This window comes from Chelonoidis abingdonii, chromosome 11 (genome assembly GCF_003597395.2).
Source record: "Chelonoidis abingdonii isolate Lonesome George chromosome 11, CheloAbing_2.0, whole genome shotgun sequence".
Lineage (NCBI taxonomy): Eukaryota > Metazoa > Chordata > Testudines > Testudinidae > Chelonoidis > Chelonoidis abingdonii.
Window position 1 is genome coordinate 34799385 of NC_133779.1, and position 27768 is coordinate 34827152.

The following is a 27768-nucleotide window of genomic DNA, read 5'->3' on the forward strand; positions in this document are numbered from 1 at the left end:
GAGAACCCTGTTTTCAAACGTAAGCATAACAATGGCTGACCCCTTCTCCCTGTGTTAGGTCTTCCTCATTGCTTTTTGTGGGCAGAAGCCCACTACTCTTCTGAAAGGAAGCATCTTGAAGACTTCTGTTATCTGTTGCCTGGCTGTAGTGAGAATTCATTATCTTCCATGCTCCTTGAACACACAATTTCCTGTCTTTTGTTGCTGCCTAAAGCCTACATCTATATTCATTTTAAAATGAATAATCTCACTGGCTAATGAGAACTGCATATTCATACCGCTCACTCTGAGTTAGAGGCGTGAGGTTCTAGACATCTATTTCTCTGTGCCAAAATAGCCTGTTTTGCTTTTTATTTAAATCTGATAACATCACTAGACCTGAAATTTGGGTGAATGTAAACTGCAAAAAGCAATTGAGTTAAGCGCTGGCTTACATGGCTAAGACACCAAGAGAACAGGAAACTGGCAACAATGAGTACAGGGATAACTCCCTTGTCTAGGGTGCTTGTGCAGCCACCTTTACTGATCACATGGTGTCTAGGTACTACAGCAATGTATTTATCCTCACAGTGCCCCTGTGGGGTATGGACAAGTTCCATTACCCCCATTTTACAAATGGATAAGTGATGCACAGAGACTGAATGCCTTGCTCAGGGTCACACCAGGAGCACGTGCTGGAGTAGGGTATCGAATCTGGGTCTCCCAGGTCCTAGATTGGTTCCCTAACCACTGAACATATTTTCCTTGGTTTGTCAAAGCTCTATTTTCACCCCCCCCCTTCTTCTTTTTCTCCCTGAAGAGATTCCAGAACACATCACACTACTAAATGTCTCCTTGCACCCAGATGCATTTGGGATGCATTATAGGACAGCGTCAGTGAAATAGGAAGTCCAAGGGGATTTCATAGGAAAAGAGGAAGAATAAAACGTAAGAGGCTAATTCTTTCTGTGGCCTGGTCTACACTTAAAATTTAGGTTGATGTATCTGTGGCACTCAGGTGAAAAATCAACACCCATGAACACCATACTTATGCCCACCTAACCTCCAGTGTAGACCCAACTAAGTCAAGGGAAAAATGCTTCCATCATCCTAGCTACCATCGGTCGGGAATGTTGTGTTCCTGCAGTGACCAAAAAAACCCTTCTGTCATTGTAGGCTGTGTCTACATTATAAGGTTATGCCGGCAGAGGCAGAGTGCCATAGCTATGCTGCTATAGTCCCATAGTGTAGATGTGACCTTAATTTCACGCCCCACAAATACTGTTAATGAATATTTCTGGATTTAAATCTGTTGCCATTTTCCTTTAAAAGTTGGCCTGTCAGTTTTTTCAATGAACAGCAAGAACATTATTTTCAACCTATTTTGGTAATTAATCTGATTTCTGTATGTCTTTTCCATATCATCAGAAAATAAATATGGAAAACATCTAGTAGGTGTTGATTCCATCTCCTGCACCTGGATGTGTAGGAGTGTTTTTCTGGAAAATTTCTCCTGAATTTTTCACAAACCAGTGAGCAAGCTGCCAGAATAAATGCAAATATTCAGATGTATTTTCAGGGCTCAAAAAACACTTTCTTCACCCAGGGTGTACGTGAGGCTTTTTTGGCAATGAGGAAGGGCCTTAACAATCAATCTCTGCAGAATGTGAGCATTAATTTTAATTAATATTTTCTGGCTCTTATCCTTATGAAGACATTCTTCCAAGCATAGATCAATCCTGTGTAGTCTGAGTCTACAGACATCTCCAGTTCCCTCTGAGCTTCCCCAGGCAGAAGAGAGTGAAGTTGACAAGACTGGTCAGTTTCAGTGTTGTTCAAAACCTTAGGATCAGCCTTGAAATTGGTAGTTTCATGGTGCTCCCACAGAGCAGTAACAGAAGCGGGCACTGGTCCTATTCACAGGAGAGCTGATTGAAGTGAGTGAGGTGTGGGCTGGAGTAGTTAATAACCTTGAACGCTTGCTTTTCCAACAACCTGATGCAAGATATTTGGTATCCTTGTGATTGACACTGTTTCCAGTTGTTACCATGAGATTACTTTGTATTTATCACAGATTTTTTTATAGCAATTCAGTGACTACTTGTGTCACTGCCTTTGTATCTGTGTATACTGGATGATGGTCAGTAGGTCTACTGTGTATTCCCATTGCGCAAACAAGTGTCTGTGCATGACACAGTAATCAGCTGAAAACCAGATGATTTAACTAGAAGGCTTGCAAGTGAATTTTTAATCTTTTGAGTTCCAGGGTACAGGCTTTGGAGAGAATTGTCACTTGATCTATTTATAGTGCCAAGAATCTTACTTTTTTTACCTTTATTTCCTAGAACATGGTGATGAGTTTCAGAGTCTCAGATCTTCAGATGTTACTAGGTTTTGTTGGCCGAAGTAAGAGTGGACTTAAACATGAGCTGGTCACTAGAGCGTTGCAGCTGGTCCAGTTTGATTGTAGCCCTGAAGTTTTCAAGAAAATTAAAGAGCTCTATGAGACTCGCTATGCCAAGAAGAGCTCTGAACCGGGGCAGCCACAGCAGCACCGACCTCCAGAGGCACTCTCCATACATTCTTCCTATGACCGTGGGAGCACTGTTGCTAGGACTTCTCTTTCCACGCCTAACATTGACTATCCTGCACTCTATGGGAAATACCTTAACGGACTGGGGAGGTTACCACCCAAAGTTGTAAAGCCTGAAGTTCGGCTGGTGAAACTTCCCTTCTATACCACCTTGGATGAACTGCTGAAGCCAACAGAGCTAGGTGAGTCTCTCTCATATGCAAATACAATGCTAACGCCCAGAACTCTGTCTTGGAAAGGACGGTGAAAAAGCATGCAAATTTTGAAAAGATGGCAGCATTTTTGGTGAGCAGTGAGGCCACATGAGAGAGAGAAAACCAGTGGGTTCTCTTTTAGTTGGTGTCTATTCAGAATATTCCTAGATTAATTTTTGTTGCTTTTTTTAACCTTTCTTAAAGCAGGAGCTGCAGTCACTTATCAAAGTGACTTGAAAGCCGGTCTTGTTTTGCTGTGGCTTTTGTATCCTTTGCTGCCTTTTTAACATATTGCGTCCTTGTGTACTGAATCATAATCTGCTCTTGCTCCAGCTAATGTAGCAGTATATTAGGGGATGAGCTGTTTTCTCCGTCATTGTCACAACTATGCTAAACTGGAACAGTGGCCCTTTCTGTGCTGATACTGGTTAGTTCTGTACTTTATCATGGCAGACTTCAAGCTTCCCACAAATAAAGATGACTTATTATTGTAATACATACACAGGTCTTTGTACATTTATAAACCGGTCATGCAGTTCTTTATGCACCATACCTTGTGTTTTGAGGAGCAGCTAGAGGAGCTTGGAAGATGAAAGGAGCAGCTCCTTCCACTTTGGAGCCATGATAACCAGAGTCTGGGTTAGCGTTATGGTGGTTCTAGGTAGTGACAAGCATTGCCATAACTGGCTGTAATGTGTCTTTTTTTGGTGTGTGACGGAGGCATAATGGGTCTTTTTGCTATATTTGTGGCACCCTTTGCTTTGTGACCCATCAAACTACGCCCATCTTCAATGGCCCATAGAGTAAACATGGTTGCCTCAGGCCTCATTACAAAATGGACCTTGTTGTGAGCAAAATAAAGGTGGAATTTGAGGATCTCCCATTGCTGGAAAGGCTTGATCCTAATGTGCAGAGAGATGAAGGCAGTGTTGATAAATGAAGGTAATGATATCTTACCAAGATTCAGCTAGATGAACTGCTGCAGTGTCTGAACATGGACTGGAAATTTGAAGGCATGTGGGAAGCAGTCATTGCTGAATAGCCTCACTAGGCAGAAGTGTGGATTTGTTGCTGTAATGTGGACATAAAAGGCGCTTTATTTAACCATGTTACGTGGCTCTGAGAAACCTGCCAGAACACAAATCAGATAATACTTAAACTGTCCTCTTTAATTCAAGAGAACATAAATTTTAGGAACAGGAAACAGCCATCTGGCCCTATGTGCCTGCACTTCCATAATTTCTTAATCCCATCTTCCTGCTTTTTTCATCCTAACCCTTCACTCCCTTCCGCCTTCACAAACTAGGCTGGGTATCCCTTGAGGTTATTTATATCCTTTGTTTCAGTTGCCTTCCCTGTTAACTTATTCCATATGTTTATTACTCCTTGTGGAGTTTCCCTGTTTACTCTTATTTTCCATATTTCTTCGCTTCTGGACTACTTACCAGTATAAAAAGAGAACTATGACTATATTATACAGGCTTCAGATATACGTGATTTGTCTGCATAAGAAGGCAGTATAGACGTTAGGGCTGTGATGACTTAAACAGAGTTTTAGAAATTGGCTAATTCAATCTTGAACACTGTGCACCAGTCCACTGGAGAAACAAATGACATGTAATTTAATTTAATATTTTGAAGGGGGAGAAAAAAGTGATTTTTCTTTTTTTCCTGCTACAACCCCATCTCCTATTTATAGCTCCAAGAAGGAGTGGAAGCATCTAGAGATGAGGAGAAATATATTTAGCCTGATTACCAGAGAACACTGAAGTTTAACAATACATAGATGTTCTATGTCAGACCAGATCTTTGATTTGGCTAGATTGGCATCCTACTCCATATGAAAACTACAACCTCCAGAAGTTCTCTTGTTCCCTGGGCATGTTTGACAAATTTTCTCTCTTGTAATTTGTGCTTCATCTGTGGGACTTGCTATAGGGCAGCTAGTGTGGAACAGATGCTCTTTTTAAACCTGATTTATCACTCCGAATCCACACTGAAATATAGATTTATAGTTCTACTTCATCTTTTCAACTCTGCAGGTCCGGCATTGGTGGTGGTGGGGAGTACAATTGTTGGGTATCATTAATGGGGAGCAAGCCCAGTGTATGATCCCTGGCTGCTTCAGCATGGCACAATGTCTTTGATGTACTAGTTCATTTTGGTAACTGGAAATGAGACTAGTAGGCATCTCTCCTGAGATCTGGTTCTGGACTCTTGCTCTCCTAGCATTAACATTAGCAGAGGTGATAGATATCTCAGTGACTAACTTTTGTACTTGGCTCAGTAAGATTCCGGTTATCCTAACCCAAGAAAAATGCTCATCAGTGCAAATACACACTAATAGTTCGTGTTTTGGAAACTGACATGTTGACAATTTAACTCTAAGAGTATTAAGTTAAGAATACCAAAGCAAAGTTCGATGTCTATGGAGTTCTACTTGAGGAGACTGGAGAAGAAAAGAAAAAAAAAGAATAAAGGCTTATCAGTTGCTTTGGTTTACTTTATCTTCTTAACTTTACACCTTTTGGTAAAGCAGAGCAACTTCTGTGTACAGACTAATCCTGAGACCTATTCTGTAGAAAATTCAAATGCTACTGGTGGTATGCCATAGAAATATCTGAGATCAGAGACCCATTTCACATGGACAGCATAATGTGCCCTGGGTGAATGTCCTGCTACAGAAGACATTTTAAGCATATGTAGTGTGATGAAGGAAACCAGGGAATTGTAACTTTTGTGCATTTCCCCGATTTTTAAATAGAAGGATCTTTGTTAATCAGAAGCTAATATGTGCTGAGAAACAAGTCTCTTTGAAATGATCACATTGAGATCAAAAGGTGGGCTAAATTTAACTTAGAATCATAGGATATCAGGATTAGAAGGGACCTCAGGAGATCATCTAGTCAAACCCCCTGCTCAAAGCAGGACCAATTCCCAACTAAATCATCCCAGCCAATGATCTCTACAATTGTTGTATGCAGTGGGGCAGCCGTTTGGGTCCCAGGGTATTAGAGAGACAAGGTGGGTGAAGTGGTATCTTTTAGTGGGCCAACTTCTGTCGATTAGCGAGACAAGCTTTTAAGCTTATACAGAGCTCCTTTCACCTGAAGAAGAGCTCTGTGTAAGCTCGAAAGCTTGTCTCTCATGAACAGAAGTTATTACATCACGCACCTTGTGTCTCTAGGCAGACATGCTTTTCTCTGCAGGAGTGTATCAGATTACTATGCCTGCAGACAGAGATACAGCTTCAGGTGTTGGGGCAAGGAGACTTGAAGTGTTTTGTGACCCAGGTAACATTCCATATCTGGTAACTACATAAACACACACGTTATACCAATTCAGTTTAGTAATGGATTGAATTAAATCCATTGGTTTAAATTGGCTTAAGATTGTCCACGCAAGGTAGTTGTGCTGGTTTAGTTGAATTGGTGCAGCTTTTGTGTGTAGACAAGGCCTAAAACCTAGTATTTGCTGACAGGATGTCTTTGTAGATTTCCTTAGCCATACTGTGGCTTTCAGTAGATGCCTTGGTTTTTATCAGAGATGAACGTGGTTTGGTAATAATGACGTGGTGTGGTAGGGAATTTTGGTTGGTTCTCCTGAGGGGAGAGAAGGTGTGACAGCCTGCATGTTTATTGTGGATGCAGAGTGCTGAGATCTTTGCTTGGAGGCAGTGCCTGAGGAAGATCTGCTGGTGTCATTGTGGGAACAGAGGGCTACATAATCTGTGTGTTTCAGCCACTGTCAGAGTAAACTGTATCTCAGTTTGATACCTTTTGATGGTATCTACTTGGCAATTTGTATACTGCTTTTTATCTAGCCATGAGTAATAAAATAGACTATTATTTCCTGCCCTGTTGAAGATCAAGCTCAGTTCCCGTGTGTATTCAGTCTGTCTTGGGGTATGTCTACACTGCAATTAAAAACCTGTGGCCCAGGCTGACATGGGTCAGTCTAATGGGCTGTTTAATTGCAGTATAGATGTTCAAGCTCAGACTGGAGCCTGGGCTCTATCGCCGTGAGCTCTGACTCCAGCCCGAGCCTGAAATTTAACAAACCACTTAGCCATAACTCTGGGAGCCTGAGTCAGCTGGCACAGGCCAGCCACTGGTGTCTAATTGCAGGTATCTGTGATGGCTGAGGCAACTGTATTCTCTTGATTGCAAAACACACATCCCTGCACTTGACATCCTCTGAGAAATCCTCCCAAGAGCATATTTGCAAGCCATTGGTTCAGTTCTCTCTCTGAGCTAGTTCTCCGAGGTGAACAAATTGGATGATTTATTGATTCATTTGGAGTTAGAATAAAAAGCACCCATCCATATTCCCTGAGAACCCTGCCAGTTATTTAAAATTATAAAAACAAACTGTAATGAGCTCTCAGCCAAGTCCCAGTATGAACTCCACTACCATCCCCTTACATTAGTCAATGGTGTGTTTTCAAAGGTCGTGGAAATGAACGAGCACTGCACTGTACTGTGAAAGGCATCAAATCTGGGCTACTTTGGATTGTGGGTTGGAAGGACACTTCAGAGCTCTGGAGGTTTTACAAAGAATCCCATGCCACCGGCCCCTTCTCTCATATATCAAGGGGGAGAATCTAGTATTGCCTCCACTGACCACAACTATGGTAATATGTCGCAGAAAGAGAGGTGGTGACTAAGGTAATAGGCTCCCAGGCTATTAAATATGGTGCACTGATGCAGCATACAACTTGGTGTAGGGAAATCCTAAAACTAACAGTCCTACTGACATTAAAGAGCTTTAAGTGATCATGCTCAGCTGTTCTCAAACTGGCTTGTGAGTTGGCTTCTCAGAATAAGAATCCATTATAATTATAATTGGACTAAAATTCTAAAGGCCTATGCCAAGTATTTGTGAGTATTAGAGATTGTATGTCTTAAAGTCTGAGATTTGCTGATCTAGCTCAAACTTCATAATTAATTGACTTCTTTATATCTTGCTATCCTGGGGTTTTAACAGAAATTCATCCCAGCAAGTCACAAAAGCCACACAGATCAGAAAAGTTTAACTTAGTTCACTTTCAGAAAAGGCTTTTGGCTGAAACTCATTTTTGATTAAAAGTGTCCAACTCTAAGTATTGAATAGTTTTACATGGCTTTTTTTTCTGTTGGCCAAGGTTGTACTTGGTTGTGCCGTAGCAAAAGACTCTCTGGAATTCATCCAAGTTGTTTCATACTTACAGTAAGTTGTTTTTTTTTGTTTTTTTTTGAAAGGCACTACAGTCTCATGCTTCAGGTCATAAACCAACCTTTAGTCGAGATCTGGTTAGAATTCTCCCTTGGGACAGATTATCCCATAACTTACTGAACGGTTTTCCCCACTTCCCTTTGCCCTCCCCCGACGCGCACACACAGACCTTCCTCTGAAGTATCTGGTACTGGCCACGGTTGGTGGAATACTGGAGTAGATGCTGTGTCCCCCCCCCCCCCCGCTTCTTTTGGATCAGGAATAGCTACGAGTTCTTTACTCACATCAGTCTCTAGCAGCCTTCTCTGGTCCACCCAGTAGAGGTATTGAGTGGCTGTGGATGAGAAGAGCCTAACTCTCTGCCAGAAAAGCTGAGTTGCCCAGCTCCTTCATGGAGAGGAATAAAGAAAGGGATAAAGAAAGGGACCCAGGTGGCTCAGGTCTCTTAATTCTGTTTCCTTTCCTCTTTCCTTCTGCAGCTAGTGAGCTGTCCTTGAAAGGGAGGGTTTTGCTTTGGCTGATATTACTTTTCCTGTGGAGCTAGTTGCACAGTCATATTGACTAGGGCTGCTGTTGCTTCAGTCTCTGATTTGTGGTCTGTGGAAAGCACTGCTATGTTGCCTAACAGCCATACTTGTTTTCTTCCCTAGCCTCTAGCAGGACTAGTAGCCCAATTACATTGGAGTGACAAGGGAAAGAGGTAATCTTGGAGTGACACCTCACCCATGGTGCCTGTCAGAAGCCATTTGGCATGTTGTAGAAGTGGGCCTTTTATGCATTTTTGAGGTAGATGGTATGCTAGATATCTTGCTGCTGGGAGATACTTTGAGGAAGAGATGATCCTAACTTCACATGAAAACTGAATCCTACAGTGATGATGGGATAAATGGGTGGAAACTGCTTGGGTCATGGCTTTGCTGCTGAGGTTTGTACTCTCAATTGGGGTACAGGCATTGCTTTTGGAAAAGGTGGCTGCTTTGGAAAAGAAGAGGGATTCTTGCAGGGTGGATTGATCTTTTTTTTTTTTTTTTTTTTTTTTTTAAATGTAATTTAAATCACCAAGCAGGAAACCTTGATTTAACTCATTGATTTTAATTGTTTTGTATTTGTACTTTTTAGTTAATTTCTGAAGAGGTTAATTCTCACTGTTGTAATTTGGAAACTTTTTGCTAGCCAGCAGGATACCCTGTACACATTTAAGCAATTGTGTGAACTTCATATACATTTATTCACATTTGTAATTGACTTTCTATTGCATTAGAAAATGGTGAATGAAATATTTATGTACTAGATTCATTTTTACTTGTGGTTTGTGTCAAGCTACATTTGCATGGAAATTGGAATTCAACTGAAAATGCATTAAGACAACTTTTAGAAATTTGTTTTCTTTAATTATTTGCATTTAAAACTAATTTATTAAAGGAAGTATTATTTGCAGTTGGTGAGTTGGTCTCTGGTCACCATGTTATTCAAGATTTTAGAACTAGTAGATCTCATCCTCATGCCTAGTTTTTATTCATAGATCAAAAGAGGTAGACTTGCTTTCCTGCTTTTTCAACTCCCAATCTGTTTTTCATATTTGAATGAACTAGTCTTTGAACTGATCTAGTCTAATAAACTGAATTGAAGAAAATATTCTTGTTGTACCTGCAGAAGAGGCCACTGCTGGTTAGCACTCTAGGTAATGAGTGCTTCGCCAATGAGATTTGCTGCCTCCAAATTGGTCAGCAACTGGGGATAGGAGGAATATCCCCTTCCCCTTTCAGGCCCCCCCATGATGTGGTACATAATATACAGGGGATCAGCCAAACGATCTGGTGGTCCCTTCTGGGTTTAAACTGACTTCCGCCAGTGCAGTGGTTTGGCTTTCTTTAAAACTTCATCCACAAACATGTACTACTTGAATGTTGTGCAATGTGAGATCTCTTAATACCTTAGAGTAAGGTTAGGCCTTAACATAGCTGTCATAATTTTTATTTTAATTAAGCTTGTTTTAAAAAAGAAAAATGTATTTTTCACTTGGATTTTTTTATTAAAATTAAACTGACTTTTTTTTAAATCCAGTTTTTGTCCACTCTGGGTTGTGGCTAACAGTATCTCCTTATCTGTCTATAGATCATTATGTTACCATACCTAAAACTGCCTCATTAACTTAATGCATTTGTTGACACCTCTTTTCTCTGCCCTTTGGGGCCAGCCTTCTGATGCTATCTTATCACCTGATGACGATGTTAGATTGTTTGGTTTTTTTTCCTTTTCCACAGCCAGTCTAATGGTCCCATCTATAAATACTTTCATGTTATGCATTGACACATCCTTACATTCCCCCCGCCCCATCCTGAGTTCTGTCTTCATGCTGTGATTCCACTCATAATGTGCTCTTATTTTAAAGTGTACACCTGTTGCCTGATTGGGAAGTTGAAGGAACACGTTACAAAATGGGTGGGACAAATTCCACAGCATGTTAACCCTGGTAACAAAACAGGCAGGCAAGGAGTGAGCAGTGCATTTTGATCAATGGTACAAAGACATTTGTCTCACAAATCTCTCCTTTCATTATCCCGGCATGACAAGGTGCCCCCCCCCCCCTTTTTTTGGGCTATTCATGCATCTCTTTGGCTTTATATCCTCTAATCCCAGCAGATGATGACTTCTCCAATGCCAAGTCAAAGAAACAAATGATGGGTTATTGCTAAACAGAAAGTGAAATGAGGGATAGGACACTACTCATTTCAGTAGCACTTGGATGTACATTGGCGTGTAAAGTCTCCTCTCTTTCTCTTCAGTCCCACAGAATAACGAGAAGCTTCAGGAGAGTCCGTGCATTTTTGCACTGACACCAAGACAAGTGGAGCTGATCAGAAATTCCAGGTACTCTGTGCTTTGTATTGTTAAAACACTGTTAAATGCATAACTTCCCTGACAGTCTTCCTTCCATTTTCGGTCTCTGTTCTCTGCCTGGTAACACTGCTCACTTGAGAACACCAGCAGACAGGCTTTCCCCAACATGAGGCCCATAACCATTTTTGGCACTGTCCAATCTGTCTTGGTCTCTGTAGGCTTTCCTTTTGGCTAATGTGATAAATCCCAGCTAGAATAGTAAGTTTAGGCAGGGCAAACAGCATGCAATTATTGAGGTCTTGAAACTTCTCTTTTAAGCCAAAAGTATGAATCTGTTTGCAGAATCTTCTTTGAATCACAGGTTAAACGCTGTATACTTAATGCCATTACCCAAGGATTCTTGATAATAGCTACCTGAGCAACTATCTTGCACTCTGCCACTAGGACTTCCCATGACAACTGCATTCATCTTCAGTGACATAACTTTCAACCCCAGGAGTGAAGTACATCAGTGCGGGAGGTAAAGTTTACTCAGCAGCTGGCCTGTGACCCTGGAACTTGCTGCCATGAGAGATCAGAATGATGACAGACCTTTTGCACTGAGTGAAATGTAAAAGTCTGACACAACTTTCCCACAGTAAACAACAGAATAATAATGTCACATATTGGGAGCAAGCTTCCTTCTTGAATATTTATTTTTTAAGTGCTCAAATAGTATGGCCATCCACACAGATGAAAGTAGTGCAAAGAAATGCCATTCAAAGACCACAGAGACTTAGGCAGACCTTTTGGGATGATCTAACAGAAGACTGCTGCTAACTGTGTATCTTGAATGTGGAGAAAGGAAAAGCCAGGAATATTTGGATCTGTGAGGGGATTCTCATCAGCTGTAGTCTGCTTAGAACATAGCATGCACTCCCTTTAGGGGTTCTAGTGAGTGCCTGACATCAGATGCAATGCTCCTTCAGGGCAGGTCCTGCCTTCTCTGACAGCAGCGAGAAGTATCTAAGTATGGTCCCTGGTGATGGACTCCTTAAAGCTGTCAGAATAACTCCCTTTCCTGTAAGCTATGGGCTGAACTCAACCTCCTGAAAACTTTAAACAATTTAAAAGTAGGATTGGATTGCAAAACACTTTCACTGTCAAATCCAGGCTAAATTCTGAGTTTAATCTGGGCAGAAGTTAGAGTACATCTTGTGCCTGTGTCTAAAACTTTCTGTTAAGAACTCCATATTCTGCTATACAGCTTTTCTGAAACCAGTTAATACACCGTTTGATAAAGCTAATATCGTCAGCAGGAATATTCTGTTGGTACCATAATGCTCAGATTCCTTTTTTTGAAAGAGCAGTTTTAGTTTACTAATCGAATGAAGAGGGTGTTGTAGGGACATTGTCAGCCTAGGCATAGTGGGGGGGGCAGAGAGTGGGAATGTTTTACAAAATCTCATCTGCCTGGAAATGTTTCTGCAGTCACTTAATATTTTGATGAAGACAGATACTTTTCTTTAAACACTTCTCTGCAATTTTGGAAACCCAAATACCAAAACCTTGGTTTAGTGCATGAGAGCTGGAAAATGAAACTAACCAGACTGTTCTATTTTCCAAAACAAGTGAAATTTTAAAAGTACAGGAACTGCTCACTTAAAGTTGTCCCAGTTAACATTGTTTTGATGTTAAGTTGCTGACCAGTTAGGGAACATGCTCGTTTAAAGTTGTGAAATGCTCCCTTCTAATGTCCTTTGGCAGCCACCTGTTTTGTCCACTGCTTGCAGGAAGAGCAGCCTGTTGCAGCTAGCTGGTGGGTGGTTGGAACCAGGGTGGACCAGCAGTGCCCCATCAGCTCCCTCTATCAGCTCCTCACTCCCCTAAATTCCCTGTGCAGCAGCTGGCCTTCCCCCCATGTGCTGCTTCTGCCCTGGAGCTGCTCCCGGAGACCCCTGCTAGTTGTATGGGGGAGGAGGACAGAGGGGGACTAATGTCAGGGTGTCTCCCCTTTCCCCCGCTCCTGCAGCCTGCTTACCCCATCTTCCATAGAGCGAGGGGGGGAGATGGACAGGACGGAGGGAGGAAGGAAGCTTCTAGGCAGTAGCTGCTGGTTTCAGGTCTCAGTAAGCTGATTTAATTAACAAGGCAGTGTACCTAAGCCTGGGGTCAGCTACTTAAAGGGGAAATGCACATTTTTTTTCTCTTTCTCACACAGGATGTCTCTCTCTGTCTGCCCTCCTTCCTTTCCTGCTGCCTTGTAGAGTGTTGTGAGAGTTAACCCTTGAGGACTCAGTCAATTGCTAGTTCATTTAGCATTAACGCATTCCCTGGGAAATATCCCACCCTCCGACTCCTCCACCTCAACCAAGCTTCACAATCATCATCACAGTGTACCAGTATTAAATTGTTTAAAACTTATACTGTGTGTGTGTGAGAGAGAGATCTATCTCTCTTCTATTATATATATTTTACACACACACACAATATATAAAATCTTTTGTCTGGTGAAAAAAATTTCCCTGGAACCTAACTCCCTCATTTACATTCATTCTTATGGGGAAATTGGATTAGTTTAATATCGTTTTGCTTAAAGTTGCATTTTTCAGGAACATAACTACAATGTTAAGTGAGGAGTTGCTGTAAATGTTACAAACCCTGACAAGTAATTTGAAAAAAAATATCTGTAATAGCTTTAGGTTATTTGTTGATTGGATAAAGAAGAAAACTGAGGTTTTGTTAAATGAAAGTCTGTTTTGTTTTTACTAGGGAGTTGCAAGCCGGTGTGAAGTCTGTTCAGGTTGTGCTAAGGTAAGTCTGAATACCATGAAATTAATTAAACCCATGAGGCAGCAAACTAGGGGAGGGAGATCACTAGTACAACATAGTAACAGTTTCAATGCTCTGTGTTCAGTAGCTACAAAATACTGGATCACTTTAAGCAAGTCCCTTGTTTGCAAGGATAGCGCAAGCATCTTACAACATAACTTTCTGCTGCATTGACACTCTTGGTTCTCTGTAGATGATATTTGAGTTATTGCTTTTATAGAAACTACTGGTTACGTAGCATTCTGCTGTGAAGCCGAATTTGAAGTCTATATCATGTCCTCAGTAGAGATTCCTGGGTGTAATGGGTTTGGTTTGACTAGATGACAAGCATAGTTTAGTTTGGGTGGTACTCCTAGCTGGCTGCTGTTGAAATCAACAGTATTTATTAGGGTAGAGATCTTTTAAATCGCATATGGGATGTAGACATTTAAAGGTCACCATTTCTCTCCAGAATCTGCTACACGGACACTAGTTCCCCGCAGGAGGATCAGTACCCTCCAAACATCGCAGTAAAAGTGAATCATAGTTACTGCTCAGTGCCGGTAAGTCAACCCAGCCATGAAGTGTCGCTTTACAGCCCAGGGAGAAAGTGTGTGATTTAAATGGTTCTGTTTTATTCTGGAAATTTATTTTCTGGTGAATACAGATGGGGAGCTGCAGTGCTAATAATAGATTGTTTTGACTTTGAAGCGCATTGTGTAATGGATTTGGTTTGTAGAGTTCATTAACAGTATTCTTGCAAAACTGCCATGAAAGTGCAGTGTCAACTTCCCTGCTCTTTACTATGACTTGATAATCTCATCCAAAAAAGTTACTCTGTGCATGAGTAGAATTTTTTCAAGGCTGATGTCCTTGTGGATTTTTTTTCCTTTTCAGCTACAGCAATCTCTCTGGTAAAATAAAGAGAAAAATGTCTGTCTTTGCTATAGGGCTACTACCCATCTAACAAGCCTGGAGTGGAGCCTAAAAGGCCCTGTCGTCCCATTAACCTCACACATCTTATGTACCTGTCTGCAGCGACCAATCGAATCACGGTTACGTGGGGGAATTATGGAAAGGTAAATGATTGCATGACTTGGGAAATAAACGACCACGTATGTGGAGTGTGCCCTTTCTTCTCATCATGTCCCTTTCCTTTCTCTTTAGAGTTATTCAGTGGGCCTATACTTAGTGCGGCAAATGACCTCAGCGGAATTGCTGCAGAGGTTGAAAACCATTGGAATCAAACATCCAGAGCTCTGCAAGGCACTCGGTAAGTCCATGTCATTGTTAAAGTTCATGCAGTCTTCATCAGACTGGACAGTCTGAGAAGTCAGGCTACTAGAAATTTTGTGCGGAAACAATTGTCAAATTCTATAGAATCTTTCTCTGCAATTCTATAAAATCATTTGTCAAATTTGAGTGACTTTGCTAAGCTGTGTATTAGGCACATTATCAGATTGCCCCAGATCTGTGCAGAGATTTTTGCAGCACTTTTCATGTGACTATACAGATAAATTTTGACCTAATTTAGTTGGAGTTAGAATTCATTCCCGGGTCATATTATGGTGAGTGATGCTGAAGTTCAGTGTCATTCTGATGAGTGGTTTCCTGCCTTCAACTGAATAATTATAAATGGATGAATGTTGCCAGAGCACTTGCAGGATCTCCAGAGGAAATTTCTGGAGCAAAGAACTCTGGTAGCAAGACATCTCCACATAAATCACCCTGTGTTTGAGAGCAGGAATTCACAGCACCTCTTTCAAATGTGATTTAGATCTTTAGAAAAGATGTGATCCTTGGTCGAACCCATTCAGATAGATCATGGTATTGGGTAAATGCAGAACCTTATTGGAAATCTTGGGAAATTACCTTTCAAAGGCAAGGCCAGACCATCAGTTCCTAATAGTCCGAGGAACTTACTTCCAATCATTCAGTGATTCCAAATTATATTATGACATAATGACCATAGCACTTAATTCTGTATAAGAGGACAATTTAGAAAAAAACATGCTGTGGTATTCTACACTAACCACAGACTGCACTTACAAGGCTTAGGGGGCACAATTTCAAAAAAGACCTATTTAATGTATAGGGAAAAACGCATGTTCAGATGTGTCAGGTCCTTGTAGCCTGGTCACTAGCTACAGATGACTGATTATATTGAAAATCGAAAATTCAGCATTCCTTTAGGAGACGCAGTGTGGCCTAGTTGATAGAGCACTGGGTTTGGAATCAAGAGGCCTGGGTTCTATTCTCAGTTCTGTCACTAGCCTGCTGGGTGACCTTGGGCTTATCACTTCCTGCTCTGTGCCTCAGTTTCCTCATTGATAAAATGGAGCTAAAGGTACTAACTTCCTTTTAAGTGTTTTGAGATCTACTGATGAAAAGCCCTAGATAAGTAGGGTGACTATATAGCAAGTGTGAAAAATTGGGATGGGGGGTAATAGCCTATATAAGAAAAGGCCCCAAAAATCAGGACTGTCCCTGTAAAATCAGGACATCTTGTCATCCTATAGATAAGACTTATTACATTGCAACAATTCAGCCAAACTCTAGCATCCATTTGTACAACTATCTTTAGGGTTCTCTATGGGTCCAAATATACCTTTGTATCTTGCCCCTCGCTCCCATCCCTGCCCAGGTGTGGGGCAGATGAACATGCTGATCTCTTCCAACTCAACATTCAAACAGTGGCTTTGGCACAATTGTGCCTAAATAACCAATGGTCCTACGTGATGGACATCTGCAGAGCTGTTGCATCTTTGCTTATGGCAATAAGGGGAAGGAAAATGGTAACCAGCTAAGAGTTTGGCAGTCACTGGTTGTTGTGAAGCTTAGCTACCTAGTGTAGCCGAAGCAGCGGTTGTGGACTGCACTCCCATTTCCCCATGCCATTAGAGCTGTAAATAAAACCAGATTTCATCATTCCTCTTTGAGTGCAGTTTTAGTGAAACAGGACTGTGGGTAATCAAGAGTAGAATGGCTCTTCCTTTCAAAACTCGTGCTTACAATATATCCCCTCAAAGTCTGGAAGCATCATGCAAATATTCTACAAACATTGCCTTTTCTGTTCGCAAGCTTTTTTGTCATCACCTCTAACTCCAGTGGGATAGTTTAATAAAAATCTTGGCTTCATTTGGCTGGCAGAGGTGGATTACTTTTGTTAAATTCTTAACCCTGGAGTCATCTTTCTTTTGTTTAGTTTCCCTGGTCATGTTATGAGCTAATGAGAAACACCATCACTTTGGCTTTACACAAACTCATTTTTTGTGGGCATCTGAATCTGCCAGATCCAGGTATCTTGTAAACCTTGCTACGATAGCTCACCAGTGCATTCTACAATGGTTTCGGATTCTGATCACCTCTCTATTTTATTAACCACTAACACTGCCCTTTAACTCCACTTGCTTACCAGGGCTGACTTATCTTCCTCTGCATATATTTCTGTTGACTTCTGTAAGAACACTTTCTGAAATCCGGTACTTAGGTGCCTAACTGTGGAGTTGAAAGCCAAAGTTTTGTCACCCATTTTAACGAAAAAAATCTTGATGCTAGTTAACAGCTCCTAGGATATAGTTGGTCTCATTTCTCATGATCTGCTGTGCTGGATGGAAAATTAATTTAACTGTTTGCAGCATTTAATGGTTGGTTTTCTCGTAAAACAATACTCTACAACCCCACCAGCCGTTATGTTGAGATGTTGCTTTACAACTAAAACATAGAGCTGTTTTGTTTGTTTCAAAATTCATAAAGATTCTGTATCGAGTTGTGTTTTATAATGGTCTGAAACAGCCAAGGTAATGCACCCTTACCCAAAGAGAGATGATGGAAATGTAATAAACGTGTATGCCCAGCAGTGCTAGTGGCAGCTTTTGTAATGTTTCTGGAGTGATTTGTTTAGGGACAGTATTCTGTGTTCATTCAGCACCTGTTTGATGAAAAATGTCCCTCCAAAAGATGTAAATGGTTGTCTCCCTGTGGCCTCTGCAGTCACGTAGGCCCCCCCATCTCACCTGCCAGCTAGAGCATCATCCTTGATTCTGTCTGTCCCACCAGATTTTTACACGGGTGAGCTTCAGCAGAGACTGAACTCCCTACCTCCTATCCTAATGTGTCGATTCCTTCCAAATATGCCTATTTCCTTCCTGGAAAATGGCATTTTGGCCAGACCTCCTGCCTTGCTCTCTGACTTTGCATGTTAATCTTCCAGACGTGACAAAGCCTGCTGCAGTGCAGAAACTGGCCAGTATGCCCGCAGCCCAGCTTGTTGGTCAGCTCCAGAGTTGCATCCCGTTGGGGTCTGGATAGAGCTAGTCTGTTCAGCTCAGATGAGACTAAGAGGGTCAGTTGGACTAGAGTCCTGCTGCCTCGCTATCTCCTGGGCTTGCCCCGTTATAGTCGTGTCACTCTGTATTGTACTATATTTTTTTTTTAAGTGGGTGTGGCCCTAGCTTGAATGCCATGTTCCTTGTCCAGTATCTGCCCTGATGTTGCAGTGACGTGACCCACTACCACCTCCCACCCTGTTGTCCCTGCTCTCCACGGGTGACTGAGTCGCTTGCATATTGCGGAGTATTTACCACATCCTCCCCTGGCATCAGCACGTTTTTCCCCATATGACAGCCGCAGAAGCTTGCCTCTTATACTCCATGTTATTTCTAGGTTTAAAATGGGCTGCTTTAATTTTATCCCCTCTTGTCTTCCTGAATACAGTAAAAGAGAAATTACGTTTGGATCCAGACAGTGAAATTGCTACTACAGGTGTTCGAGTTTCGCTCATCTGCCCGGTAAGTTGTTGCCCAGCAATCCAGGCCGTTAACATCAGCTTTCCTATTTATCTGTCCATGCCATCTTTACAGGATAATCATCTTTTTCACCAAAACCATCTAGAAGCAGTTTCTTGTGTATTTGCACATGGCACCAGTATCCCATTTTGAAAGGGGAAGCATCTAGTGATAAATGGTGGGATGGGTCACTGTCTGTCTGCTCTTGGTCCTGTAGCTGGTGAAGATGCGTCTGTCTGTTCCATGTCGGGCTGAGACCTGTGCACACCTCCAGTGCTTCGATGCAGTCTTCTACCTCCAGATGAATGAGAAGAAGCCCACTTGGATGTGTCCTGTGTGTGACAAACCAGCACCCTATGACCAGCTAATAATTGATGGGTGAGTTCCTACGCTCCTTCCTCTTCTGTCCCTTTGGTTATTCATCCCCACCCTCTTCCACTTTGGGCTCATGCTCTGGTTTTTAAGGCCGCCTAGCTGATCCACCTCCATTTCAAAATTGTTTTTAAGTTTAAAATATATAATTGCTCCATGAGCACGTAAGAGACTAACCTCCCCGTTACTGGTGGTAGTGGGTTTGCGTGAGACTCGGTCATTAGTCTTTTGCTTCTTGATTCTGTAGCTTCTCATCAGCTCACTCTGAAACTCATACAACCATCTTCATTTTTGATCTTGGTGACCGCAAAAGCTAGGATGCTTTGCTCTTTTCCATGCAGTGACTGTCATCTACACTCCCTAGAGTAAAACTACATTACACGCTCCTGACAAGACAGGCTGCCTTCGGCATGCACTCTTCTCCCACTCCTTCATTAAGGGCCTGATCCTGCATTACCTCACAAGCAGTTCTCAGCACGTCATAAGTATGTGCCAACCATTAATCCAGGTGTCATTAGATGCAGAGCTAGCACATCTGAGATGGAGGTATGAATGCAGTTATAAACCAGTGCTCTGGGGGGTACATTTTTTTTGACTATTCCACCTGCAAACTATGCAAATAGTATCTGCAGCAGTAGGCTGCAAACTCCTTAAAGTCCTTTTTTTTTTTAAAAAAAAAAAAAAAAAGCTTTGCTGGCAATTTCTATATTATGAGTTCCTATAAAAGGAACAAGATAGGGGGTTGGAATCTCTGTAGGAGCATATTGAAGGTATTTTGGGCACCTTATTTATGAATACCCACACTTCCAAAGGTTTGAGGTTCTTGTAAGCTTAGCTTGGAATTTTTCCTGGCTTTTTAGATATTGTTTTTACGAATGTGTTCTTGAAATGATTTTATTTTTACTTTTTGATTCTTTTGGTCTGGGTTCATCCAAGCAGCTTAGGGTTCTAGTCTTGCATTGTTCAGCACTAATCCAGGCTCTTCCCTGCCTTAGATGGAGACAGTACAACAAAGATGCTTTTATAATGTTCTTCCATGAATAAAAGGAGCTTGTTGGTTCATGGTTCTAGTAGCATCTGCCTCCAATAATTTACTTTGGTAGGTTCAAAAAACCTCAAGCTGTTAAGCATTGAATCATCTTTGTTATAATGTCACACTAGTTTGTGCTGCTTTCTGAGAGGAGCTTTTTGTGAGTAAGCTTTAGACTTTCAGAATGAAGATCCTGTGATGATGTTAGAGATACAATACACAAGGTCTGACAGCACTCCTCAGCACTTACAAACAGCATAGCACAGTAAGTGCACCAGTAGGATTGCAAAAAAGTATCTAAGGTTTGTAGAGGGCCCTGCTGAGCTCTGATCCAGCCAGTCAAGTTTGGGTCACTTTGTTAAAACAGCGTATGAAGGAGGCAGACCAGAGAACCAAGTCCAAGAGAGCATTATGGTCCACACTGGGAGGCAGGAGGCCTGCGTTTTGTCTTCCCCAATCTGGGGCAAAGGTCTGAAGCCACAAATATTAGGGAAGGTCCTTAGACTGGCCAACCGCAAACATCCTTTTCTTTTAGCCCCTTGTGGAGAAATATCTGTGTATTTAATATATCTGGAGGAGAGTTCTTTCATTCTGTTGTCTTGTGCTGCCCAATGTGTTCTTGTGGGTCCCAAACATTAGGGTGGCAACCCTAAAAGCTCATGCCTTCAGATTGTGAACCATAGCGGGTTTCTATGCCCTTTGAAAACACTTGATGAGAGAACTGGCCTGTGAGGAGCATGTCCCACAGATGCAATAGTGAGTGTTGGAGTCCACATACCAGTACCAATATCTTGGGACTAGCAACAGCACCACAGACATTCTCAAACATGGTGTACGTTTATACATCAGCCTGGAAGGGAGAAGGCTTCACAGTCTGTCTATACTTGGACAACTGGCTGAGTTAAAGAAAGTCCTTAGCCTTGAAGACATTTAAGAATGTCAGCTGCTCAAAGATTAATGCTTGGTAATAGACCAGCACCTTGGAGGGGATATACTTCCATTGTGCATCTCAGAACAAGGTTTGATACTGTGATATTAGAAGATCATATAAAGAAACATGGAGAGACAGAACTGAGTATTATCAAGAGGATAGTCTTATCCAAGGAATGTCTGCCTCTTATCATTGAGGTATGGTTTCCATATGCAGAGCCAGGACGAGTCCTCTACAAGAACCACTGAATTAGCTAGTCCTGGCAACAGATGCCACCCTAAACGAGGTACAGACCTGACTAGGATTCCCAATAGGTCCAGGAACATTGGTTTAGACGCTGATCACCTTAAAGGAGAACTCAGTAAACTAGTTGCCTACTCTGCCAAGAGCAAAGGAAGGAAAAAAGTGGTGAATGCCATTGTTTCCTGTGTGAACAAGGCAGCACAGGAGTCAGGAAATGACTAGGCAGCCTGACTATTCACTGAGCTCCAGTGTAGAAATTGCTGACAATTGTACAAATGGTGATGGCAACGAGGTGCAGAGCTCCTGGTTTCTAGGAAGTGAACTCCCCACTCAGATATCTCAGACCTCCTATTGGGGCTTTCCCTCAAATATACTGATGGACCCAATCACAAGAGCTCAGATGAATTCTACAAAGGGCAGATGAGTGAGTCTATGTGAACTTCAACCTTGGTTATATATTCCCATGGATTTAATCATGCAGACAGTACTCAGGTCATCAAGAAATTCATAGTGTCAGAGGGGTAGCCCTGTTAGTCTGGATCTGTAAAAGTAGCAGAGAATCCTGTGGCACCTTATAAACTAACAGACGTTTTGGAGCATGACCTTTCGTGGGTGAATACCCACTTCGTCAAATGCATCACCCACGAAAGCTCATGCTCCAAAACGTCTGTTAGTCTATAAGGTGCCAGAAGAAATTCATAGTTACTGATCTTCTCTGGCTATTGGGACCTCCTCAGGCAATCTGAAGCAACCTAGACATAGATTACCTGTTCACTTTGCCCTGTGGCCAATACGCAGGCTTGCGAGAATTAGATTTTTTTTCAGTAAATGATAAAAAATCAAAGTTACTGGTATGCAAAGAAAGAAAAATGATGTTTGAGAACTTGCTAGAGTTTGATTTAAAGATATTTACTTTGTATATTTTGACGTGTTTTAACAGTCATAAAGATTTCACTTTTTGAATCTTAACGTCTACTGTCATTAAATAATTGTTTGACCCCACCTAATTTCCTGAAACTGTGGAAAATTTAAATGGATGAAAAGAGAAGAAGGTGCTTAAATAGTCTTTGAGATTATCCATCAAAATTATTAAATAAATTCTGCCAAGCCTACCAGTGCATGCTCCTGGGGGAATTTTGCGTCACTTTGCATATGCAGAATTCATGTCCCCTGCAGATTTCTTTGCATCCCCACAGAAAAATGACTTCTGACAGGAAAGCTACAAGAGTGGTCATGCACCCCTTCCTGACAGCACAGACAGGTTGGCTCAGGTGCCCAGAGCAGCTGATAGAGGTGTAAATCACCACCAGAAGAGGGGAGCTGAGCATTCATTCAAGTGAGAGAGAGAGATTCTGTCCCTCTTGCTCACTATTGCAGCATGCTCTGTGTGAAGAAGAGCTTCAGGAAGTTTCTAAGGAGGTAGGAATGAGGTAGGCTCTGTCCCTTCAGGCAGAGCAGAATGTGGCAGCCTACCTGCTTAATGAATTGTTCCCATTGTCTTTTGAATCTTCCCCCCCCCCCCCCCGGTGTATAAAACAGGTGTAAAAGTTTTAAGGCTCCTTCACATTGCCAGAAGGGTGTAAAGCAGTGCTTTTCAAAGACGGTCCACCGCTTGTTCAGGGAAAGCCCCTGGCGGACCGGGCCGGTTTGTTTACGGGCCGCAGCCCCAGGTTCGGCTGATAGTGGCTCCCACTGGCCGCGGTTTGCTTCCCACAGCCCCATTGGCCTGGAGCTGTGGCAGGTAAACAAACCGGCCCAGACGGCCAGGGGCTTTCCCTGAATAAGCAGCGGCCCGACTTTGAGAAGCGCTGGTGTAAAGGACAGTGTGGCCTTATGAAAGCACAGTAAGCATTTGTGATTAGAACTGGTCTACATTTTTGGACTGAAAACATTTCCTGTCAAAATGTGCTCCTTGAACTGTTTGCTACTGACCTTTCTGGAGATGGTCACTAGCCAATGTAAATTGTGAGTTTGATTTCCCCAGCCCTCAGTTGTCTATGATGAAACACTGAGCATAGGGCTGCATATATTTGTTGACTAGTATCTAGAAATAAAGGATCAAACCTAGCCACATTACTGTTAGGCAAGGGGGTTTGGGGACTTTCACTAATGCTCCCCGCTTCTATGCTTCATCCATTGTATTGTAGTTTAAATAAATTACCAAAATAATTAAAACCAGAGTGATTATATTGCATTATTTTGACAAATATGCAGAATTTTAAACTATTGTGTTCAGAATTCCCCCAGGAGTAAATACAACAGGAATATCCATTTCCCTTTCTCATTTACAGCCTGGCTATGGAGGACTAAAGCTTATGGAAGAAAGGGTGTTCCGGTAGTGCTACCTCCACTGGCAAAGCTTCCTTTTCTTTATTTTACAGCAGAAAACAGTGAGGTAGAGAAGATGAACTCGATCCAATCCATGCCTTTGTCGTTAATCTGGCATTTCTCTAGACAGCTGAACTTTGTTCCTGTTCAGTTTTTGTAAAATTGGTAGTAATAGTCAGTCTACGAGTAAACTAGAACGGACCATGCTGGAGTCTGATCCGGATGTTGTCCATTTCAGCAAGCAAAGGAACACAACTCATCCAGTAAAGATCCAAGGAAGCTACTGAAGACCAAGCTAGTTGAGGGATCTCATGTAAGCCTCCCTGAACCATTTTACATCTTTAAAGTTCTATTTCTAGTATCCGTTTTGCTAGGCTAGGAGACTAGAGCTGTCCAGATCCTGTCATGAATCAAATAGCAGATCCCACTCAATCGGGACAAAACAGTTCTCAGAATGGTTTCACGCATCAAGGAAACTTCAAACTTTTACAACTCAAGTGTTGGTTCACCCTTGTACTGATAAAGGGGAAAACTCCACAGCCTAGGCGTGAGTGATGCTTTCTCCAGTCTGAATTTTAGATGCTCTGTTCCAATAACTATTGAACACCCTTGTGAGGCCAGTGATGAGAAATGCTTCAACAACAGTAAAGCAAATGCCCAACCTCTAAGGCGCGATGAACCAGAGAGGTAGTCTCCATCTGGTTAGAGGTCCATTTCCTCATGATTAGAGATGGGTAAGGTGGCCATCTGGATCTATGCCATCATTTTTGTATTTTTAACACCGTGTGGGCTAGGCACAGAAGCTTTTTCTGATGCAGCCTCTAGCTGGGAGGACACTGCATGCATTATACTTCCTGGAGATTTCATCAGTAGCTTGGGAAGTGCAGTGTCTGGACTGATAAAGAGTAAGAAGAGAGGAAGGCTACACTTCCTACCTGACTTTCTTAATCTGGTGGATTATTCTGTCCTTTCATAATGTAATAAATGGAATGTGTGTGCATGAGTCACCCAGTGTACTGTAGATGTGGCATCATAAGAATATTGTCTGGACAGCATCACAAGGGACTTGTCTATTGGCCTCACTTCACATTGGCAGTGGGGTGGGACTGTGTTCTACTGTAATTAAAATTTCAGCCTTTGAGATCTGCTGGGCTACAGGATGGGGTGTGAGGAACTGAGTCTTCTGCATAGTATTCAAATGTGGTCTAATAGCAGCTCAGTTATTTCAGCCCACTTCCTGATGGAAAGTCTTCATCACAGAACTACCACCTGTCATAAGTAACAATTGTTGTCCTCTCCCACACCATGGGCAGCATCAACAGAGATCAAGGACTGAACTGAGCATGGAGGCTGCTCTCTGATTCATGGCTTAAGCCATGTCAGGATGGACTGGGGATGTTGGCACTGCCAGTACCTGTTGTGGGGGGGTGGGGGGAGAGAATAGGACTTGGGTGTAGCAGCTTTTCACTACCAAATTCCCTTCCTAACATAAATGTTAGGGCCATTTAAGGTGAGGATCCATCTTAGCATTCTGTCGTCAAAGGTGCTCTGCTGATTTCCTCAAGGCTAATAGATGGCATCTTCTTTCCTCTCCAGGCTGCTATCAAAAATATTGACTGAATGCGAGGATGCAGATGAAATCGAATATCTGGTGGATGGATCCTGGTGTCCAATCAAAGCTGAGAAAGAGAGAAGCTGCAGCCCTCAGTGTCCAATATTGGTACTAGGTGAGTATGTACTGAGTGAGGCTAATGATTTTAAATGCACTGAATGATGAACTGTGAAGAACATACAGAGATCACTTGATACAAAATTAGGAAGCTGGGTCAGTGTTGGAGAGTTGTCGAACCCCTTATGAGCTCTGCTCAGAATATCGCTGTAAGTCAGCGAATAGGTTCCCCCATCTTTCTATACAAAAGAGTAAGTAGTATCAGAGAGGTAGTAACTGCACAGTAAGGGGATCATTCTGGTTGCGGTCCTCGAGCCCTTTGAATAGATCCCTAATGGTTTAGTTAGCGTTCAGATCAGTTGGCTAGCAAAACTGGGTTATCCCTTCCAAGTGGCATGGAACTAACATCTTTTATGTGTTCACTTATGGAATAACCCTGCAGTGTTCTGCCTCCGCTCATGGACAGTGAAAGGTCAGACCTTTAACTAGTGGCGTTTTTACCAATAAATCAGTCTGCATTGTTCTGTAACGTCTCTGACTAAAGCGGTCCCTTGTTTTTATGCAAATATTTCCCGAGCAAACACTAATTCTTTGAGTGGCTGCAGATGTGTGTTCCAGTCATGTGTGCGCTTGCCCAAAGCACCAAAGCCAAAGAACTCTGCTTGGCAGTACCTGTTGGAGTGGTACTTGTGTTCGCTGGCTGCCATAGCCTCTACCATTGCTATATAAGGGAGGCAGTGCTCTCATCCCCCTTGCTTCCTTTTTGGCCCCACCCGCAGCTTGAGTTGGAGCATTCAGGTGTGGTGTCTCACCTCATGTTCTCTATCGCAGTGTTTATTGGGGGGGGGAGGGGGGAACAAGAAATCATTACTTTAGTAGTACCTTAGGGTTTAGTGCCGTGTAGTTAGTTTTTAGCCAGGTGTGACACCTTCCCTGAGTTTTAAGCATTGTCCAAAGTAGCTATCCCTACCAGTAACCTCCTCACATTCAGGGCTGCCGAGGGGGGCGGGGGGGGCACAAGTGGAGCAATTTGCCCCGGACCCTGCAGGGGCCCTGCAAGCCCTGGTCCGGCGGCGGTCTTCAGCATTTTGGTGGCGGGGGGCCCTTCAGTTGCTCTGGGTCTTCGGTGGTGGGGGGCCTTTCATTGCTGCCAAAGACGCGGAGTGACCGAAGGGCCCCCAGCTGCCAAAATGCTGAAGACCCGGACCACTGCCGGATGAGTACAAGCGCCACAGGCCCCCTGAATCCTCTGGGTGGCCCTGCCCACACTCAATGTTTGTGCCTTGGGCAAGGGCACATTACGGAAAGATGCTCCATCTGTAAGTCCGAGAAGAGAATGCAGGTGGTTAGAGCCTTGCACTTAAATTTGGCACCTACTAGAGCAGAACATGAGCCCTCCTTCAGCATAGGGGACTGCCGCAGATCATCAGGCCCCTCAAGAGAGCACCTGAGCTTGTATGGGCTGCGACTCCACAGTCATACTTGGATTCCTCGCCTGGGAGCAACAACAATTGTTCTCCTTCCTTTGTAATCTGAGGAAAAGCTCTCACAAAATGGACTGGAGCTGCTCCAGAACTTGGAGAGGTTCCTCCTCCCTTTCTAAGAGGAGTGTAGACCGGCACCGTGTGTCTTTCAGTGTGTGGGATAGAGGTGGACTGTCAAACCACTCTGCAGTACCAATGTGAAACCAGTACAGTCAACTCTGGTACCACCTGTGGGGCATCCACTGAGCCCAGTCCCAACGCCAGTGGTGTCGTCCTGGATGGTTTCCATATTGGCAGTGTGTTGGGCAGCAGTGGATTTGCTGTGCCTTTCTGTTCCTGACTCACCACTTGTTCAGGAGTATTTTACAGGGGTGGCTTAGTATTCGGTGTCCTTGGCACTACTGGGATTGGCTGCAGACTGTTGGCTCTGTCTGCAGCACCTTGTACCTATGGGACAGGGTTGCAGTTGGCTTCCTGGTCTGCACTGAGGGGTTTACCAGTGCAGATGCTATCTTCGGTACTGACAATGATTGCAGAGCAGTCTAACTCTGGGTCTGGGATCAGTTCTGGTTCTGGTACCAATGCCAGTTTTGATACCGAGTGGGATGCCTTTGTCAGGACTGTAAGTGCCATCTCTTGCAGAGGATGCAAGGCCTTTACTGGCTTCATCTGGAGTGGCTCCTCCATTACCGTCAGACTACATGGAAGGGTCTTCAGGATCTAGTTAGGAGACCTTTCCATCTCCTTCCCCTTCGCAGTCCCACTCTGAAGTCACTTACCATTGGCAATCGCCCAGAAGTTTATGGGGATTGGTACCACTCATGCAGTAGGGATAACTGCACCTGGCCTAACTTCTACTGGTCACTAATGTCATACCCTATCCAGTGGCTTACTTGGAATCCTTGGGCAGGTCCTTATTCAGCAAAGTCCCCATTTTCCAGTAAGTCTAGGGAAAGCTCACCTGTTCTCTCCCCTTCTGAGCTGCTTGTGCTTCAGCCATAGACTGAGTAGGCTTCCTCTTAATCAGTGCATCCTGGAACCCTTGTTATAGTCATGTATTTCCACTGCTTCCCTCTTCTTCCTTGTCACCAGATGATGCTATAGTGCTGGATTCTTCATCTCTGGTACCTAAAGATTTTAAATCCTTATCAAGATCTCCTGAGATGAATGACCTTGATCTTGGCTATTCAAGCTGAGGTTTTTAAGGAGAACAAACATACGTTACTGGATATCCTGCAGTTCTCAGCTCCTAGGAGAGCAGCTCTCATTATAAATGAAGTGATATTAGAGCCTCCCAAATCTGTGAAATATCC

At 42.8% G+C, this 27768-nt stretch overlaps 1 protein-coding gene across 1 annotated transcript in view; it reads left to right on the forward strand.

The window, feature by feature from the left end:
- The first annotated feature begins 2327 nt into the window (after nucleotides 1–2327).
- Nucleotides 2328–27768, forward strand: part of PIAS4 (protein inhibitor of activated STAT 4) — a 32747-nt gene continuing 7306 nt past the window's right edge. The window contains exons 1-9 of the mRNA XM_032766739.2: nucleotides 2328–2754; nucleotides 10767–10851; nucleotides 13573–13614; nucleotides 14084–14174; nucleotides 14562–14690; nucleotides 14779–14884; nucleotides 18328–18401; nucleotides 18616–18776; nucleotides 24899–25029. Of these exons, the coding sequence (XP_032622630.1) occupies nucleotides 2328–2754; nucleotides 10767–10851; nucleotides 13573–13614; nucleotides 14084–14174; nucleotides 14562–14690; nucleotides 14779–14884; nucleotides 18328–18401; nucleotides 18616–18776; nucleotides 24899–25029 (1246 nt within the window). The remainder of the gene's footprint in view (nucleotides 2755–10766; nucleotides 10852–13572; nucleotides 13615–14083; nucleotides 14175–14561; nucleotides 14691–14778; nucleotides 14885–18327; nucleotides 18402–18615; nucleotides 18777–24898; nucleotides 25030–27768) is intronic.